We start from the raw sequence: 5437 nt of genomic DNA, 5'->3' as shown, positions 1-5437 counted from the left end.
TTACCTATATAACGCCCTCTCTCGTCCAGAATTGGAACATTTTTCAAAAAAAAAAAAAAAAAAAGGTTTTTCTGCACGGCAATCTTGGATCTTTTCCAAACTTAATCCAAACATACTGTCCCATGTGACCAAGGGTGTGCCGCGTAAAATTTAGTGACAATATGAAGTGGGGTGTGGATGTGACCAATAAAATGGATTAAAAGGTAAACACCACATACCAGATATTTTAAAACGGATCACCTGATCTGAATGAGCAACAAGGAAGATTTAATTGTGTCAAATGTAGGATGGTCCTGGCTGGCTGAGAACCCCACCCACACTGGATTAGTATGATATATGTCATACAGTCGATGTCAGAGACACATTATGCTGTTATGTATCAAAGCCCTGTTGGATCAGGGTGCTATAGAGAGAGGAACCTACTGGACAGTCATGGGGCCCCTAAGAGACGGTGGCCCTGCGAACTGCCGCATGAGATCGCATAGGCGTTACGCCACTGTGCATGGGTACTATATTCCGGCTAAAAAACTCCGCTTTTATAAAAGGTCTCCGTCTTTTGGCCTTTTTTAATTAACGATTTATGAAATTTTTGTTTAAAAATCGGCGTCGGGGATTTAGCGTTGTGTTCGTCGTCAATCAATAGAAAATTCAAAATTATTGAGTGGTAAAATAATCGAGCCTTCCTTTCGCCCACTGCTGGATCTGCCACTGAACTCATGGGTACACTTCCTTTTTTCCCCTCTTTCTTTCTTCCCTTTAACTCTTCTCAATTGAGAGAGACTGGCGAGGGGGGGGGGGTTCCCCGTGGCCTCCAGCTGGATGTCTAAAAAAATGATTCAAAATATCAAAATGCCCTGTTCTAAATATAATTTATTGGAATTTGCTTTTAAATTTTAAATACATATATTAAACGGCGAATTTTGAAATTGTTCGATCAAATCCTTGATATCACAAAGAATGTTATATGCGTATGCCGCAAATGATGATTAATCTAAATAACTTTGGAAATGTAACAAATTTCTATACATATAAAAAAAAGCAAATGTTTACATATCTCCAATCTATACAATCTCAAGACCTAAGGACCACCAAAAATTATAAAAAGAGAGAAAAAAATGAAAAGCAAAATGCACTACAATGCCAGTAACTGATTCAATAGTATGGTACTTTCTATGACGATAATAGAGTAAAGTGTGTCTACAGGAAAATTGCAGTTTGGCCTATATACGCCTATACCTCTATATCACCTATAATATTTACATATATATTTGTGTTAATAAAAATAAAATTTAAAAAAATAAATAGAAAAATTGGAATTGGTAGTAGTCATTCCATTTGGAATGAGCGTTTCAACCCGACATGGGAACATAACTGTCTAATATATTATAGCTGTCTATAATAATAATGAAATCATGTCCTCCAAATTTTATCTGTAAGTAATAGTTTACTGCAGTGGCGTAGCCAGGGGGCAGGAGGGGCCAGGGACCCCAGATTTTGACCTTCCCCCTCCCCAGCTTCCCCCACCCCGAGGTGGCTAATGAGGTTCATTGACATTTCTACATGATTAATTTATATTGTGTAGTTTTAGTTTACAGTACAGTAGGCCTATACATATTGGCAATCACATGCATTTATACAAACTCAAGAGTATTTCTTGTAGCTAATTAAAATTAAAATGGCTAAAGTACAATCCCGTTCCCGGTTATCTATGTTTCTAGAATTTAACTGTAATTCGTATTACGATACAAAATACAATAGTTTCATCATGGTTTATGTTTTGTATAATGAATAAAGAGCTATAAAACAATATGATGTTCATTTTGATTCTTTAATTCCATAGAAATTTCACTTGATTTATACATTGTTATTTGAGACCACACGGGCTGTCACGCAAGATAGCCATTTAGCCATATAGCCATATAGCCACCGGGGGCCCCTCGCGGCCTCAGGCCCCCAACATTTTGTTGCTCGCTTCGATCAGAACACTTGTTCCCCCTCCCCACATAATATCACGGACCCACACTGCTCTCCCCCCTACAAAAATATTCTGACTACGCCACTGGTTTACTGACTGATTTTAAATGTTTCTGCAACTTTTGTTGTTTGCATTGTTGCGCCCTGGATATGCTTGGTCCTACAAGCGGTGACCTCGGATGTATGTTCCATTCTATTATATTTATTGAATAAAGAATGAATAAAAAAAATATTTTACGTGTACGTGTTTCTACAAGGATCTGACTAGGCCTATATACAGTCAAATTAAAACATACATAGTCTATAGTTATAATTTACAGCATTAAAAGTAGTCATAGATAGGCCTAACATGAAAAGAGATCTGACGTGTTTTCAAGAAACATGAGGGTGACTGTTGAATGGATCATACAAAAAGCGAAAAGATATTGCATTTCGAGTGAATTACATTGAATAAATTCCGTGTTAGATTTTGTTTTTGATGAATAAATTAATGGACTTTGTTGTAGTATTTAACGGCCATAAATCATCAGCACAAATCATCAGCTGGGACACTCTCGACAATCAATGACTACAGGAGAAACTGAGCTGTAAAAAAATATATACATTTAATTTCGTTAGTAAAATTGCTTTGTCCGTCGTTTTTTTAGAAACTGAACCGCTAGAGCCAGCCGTTCCAGATATTTTCATGTCTATTACCAGGTTTACTGTAATGAATGTTAAAATATTGTCTATAACATGGTACATAACTTTGGTTGTGTAGATTACTACTGATAAATGTCTTTGGAATAATTGTGCCTATGAAAAGTAATATTGAGTAATAATACCTTCGGCTCAAGTGAAACCATGTGATAGAGGTCTGGTCTATAGCCATCCAATGTAGTGACATCATTGCAAGGCGTTATAAGATTCACCAAACACATTTTCCCTTCTACGGAACTACACCTCTCGCATTTAGGTCCACATGTATACTGTTCCCTGTGGTCAGAGTTGAAATCACGATTTATTATCTCTGCAGTAAAGGATATCAATTTGTTTAGAACATAGGTGACCTGGGTTTGGTCGTCATTATGTACTGCAACTTTGATCAGATTTCTCTCATATGAATTATTCTCAGATACTACATTTGCGCTGATGAATAATAGACATGATTTACTGGTCCTGAATCTTGCTGCATCGTAATAGATCTTCTCCCAAGTAAAACGTTCACAGCACTTAGCAATAAGGCGCAAAAACATACACTCTGGTAGAATTTCCCCAAAGTCAAAATAAAAGATATCTTGCGATTGGTCATTGTAGTTCCACAAAGTTGACATCAGAGTGACCTTTGGCAGTCGACACGAAAGACAAAATATGCCAACCTGATCGATTTCATCAGCAACATTAAGCGGAAACAGTAGGTGTGTTCCTACTAAGAAACGAATAACATAAGGATACATTGTCCAGATCCCCTCTTCCCGACAGATATCCTCGATCAACCTGCTGTCAACGATTCCTGTGTCTTCCAATCTCTGCCAATAATCGGCTACTTTTCGATTTCTCTTATGAAGTGCAGGTACATTAACTAAGTGTATCAAAATGCTAACAAGCATCTGAGGGTCACAAATTACGTAATTTTGGAGTACCTTATCATGCTCTTTATATATAACATCACCAGATTTGTCAAAAAAGTTCAGGAATTGGCGCAACTCATTCTGTGGCATTATACCACATGCCGTTTTTGCTTCCTCTGAAATGGTATCCAAGCTCGTTATAATAGATTTCTTTAGGCGAAACTTATTCAATATTTCGTTGAACAAAAGATATTTTACTGAAAACTTTTCATGAAAATACTTCATATTTGTAATTTCGTTGTGGATTACTTTTCGTAACGTTTTGATTTCTTCGTCCTTGTTTAGCGCGTTTTCGACGTAAAACAACATATTTCCAGATGGATGAAACGCAATAAACTTAGAGAAACGTTTGTAGAGATGTACCTTTGCCAGTCTTGAGAAATCTAACAGAGAATTCATGTCACGAACACTTTCCCGTCGTGTTCCTACAAGTAAAACCACAACATTTCCGACTTCTGCATGCATAGCAACTGATTGCAGCCAAAACTTTAAGCGTTTGATTTGTTTTTCAGGATTTCTAACAGCTTCAGCGGCGTTAAAAAGAATCAAGTACACACCTTGCTTCGGCATAAAGAGGTGGTGTGTGTTATAGTATATCTTTTGTCCTGCAAAGTCCCATAAACTGAGTCTAGCATCTAAATAGGATTCATTACGAAACTGTGCTTTCAAAGATTGGCAAATATGCGATAGGGGTACATCCAATGTATTCCTGACTTTAATGTATGCTAAACATTCATACACAATAAAGGATATTAATGGGACGATATATACCAAAACCGGAAACAAATGAATCTGGATCGATGTCTGTTGATGTTCGTCTAAATATAGAACGGTGAAGTCTCTAAATTCCCATTTTACCAATTTTGCCATGCATAGACCGAAAATAAAACCAATTGTTTTTTTGATGATGTAGCTTTGAGTTACGTACCCATACGCAGTACATTTCATTGCAAGCATACAGCCAGTCAATGTCAATCCGACAACCACTACGATAATAAAACACTTGAGTAATTGCAAGGAATACCATCCAATGTAAATACTTACAATAACAAACTTTATGATAAGAAATACGGTAATAAATACATAGTTTATCCACCTTAATTGCAAGAATTTAACGTGAACATTTTTAAAAACAAGAACAGACAAACCGGGTACTAACATCGAAAGTATGAATTCTAAATAAGACGTGTGTACAGTTTCCATGATCTTTGTATACGAACAATCTTTTTGAAGTGGGTGAACCATAAAACATAGTGCTACGCAGACACCAGTCCGCCCACCAGCAACTGCCATGAAACCAGTTACAATACTAAATGCTCCGTACAATATAACTGTCTTAACAATATTAATTAGTACATCTGTTTCCATATCTCGTAATTGGTGGTCAAAATACGTTAATTCCATATATGCTCCATCAATGATCACAATCGGGAAAGCAAATCCGCACCCAAAACGGTATGCAGAGTGAATGTCAACTATAGACATTAAGCTAATAATATATACCCATACAATAAAACCAAATCCAAAGACTAAAAATTTAAAAAGTATCATTATTGGAATACATATTAAAACCGGGAAAAATACATCTTCAACAATTATTCTCCAATATCTGTTGTTCGTTTTGGAAGTTTTGATTTTATTTGTTTTTTCCACATGCGATACTGCCCACCATGCTGCTGAACGTTCATAGCAAAGATCTTATAAACACAAGATAGCGTTCTCCGCGATTTACGCGTGCAAATTCTGTAATAAGGCATGAATGGTGCCCTCTTGCTAAATTGGAAACTTTTGACCCTTGACCGCTCGACTTTACCATTAGGGTATCAATCCTGTGAACAGCAGAACAAGAACCA

At 36.6% G+C, this 5437-nt stretch overlaps 1 protein-coding gene across 1 annotated transcript in view; it reads right to left on the bottom strand.

Annotated features, from left to right (window-relative positions):
• Positions 1-2000: 2000 nt before the first annotated feature.
• The window catches only part of LOC117115053, a 6558-nt gene continuing 3121 nt past the window's right edge, over positions 2001-5437 (bottom strand). The window contains exons 3-4 of the mRNA XM_033258704.1: positions 2799-5257; positions 2001-2559 (exon numbers count right to left, since the gene is read on the bottom strand). Of these exons, the coding sequence (XP_033114595.1) occupies positions 2536-2559; positions 2799-5257 (2483 nt within the window). The 3' untranslated portion in view covers positions 2001-2535. The remainder of the gene's footprint in view (positions 2560-2798; positions 5258-5437) is intronic.

The sequence above is a fragment of the Anneissia japonica genome, unplaced genomic scaffold, assembly GCF_011630105.1.
Source record: "Anneissia japonica isolate Jap-2015-1 unplaced genomic scaffold, ASM1163010v1 scaffold24_len2511860_cov200, whole genome shotgun sequence".
NCBI lineage: Eukaryota > Metazoa > Echinodermata > Crinoidea > Comatulida > Comatulidae > Anneissia > Anneissia japonica.
This window is presented reverse-complemented; position numbering and strand designations above follow the sequence as displayed.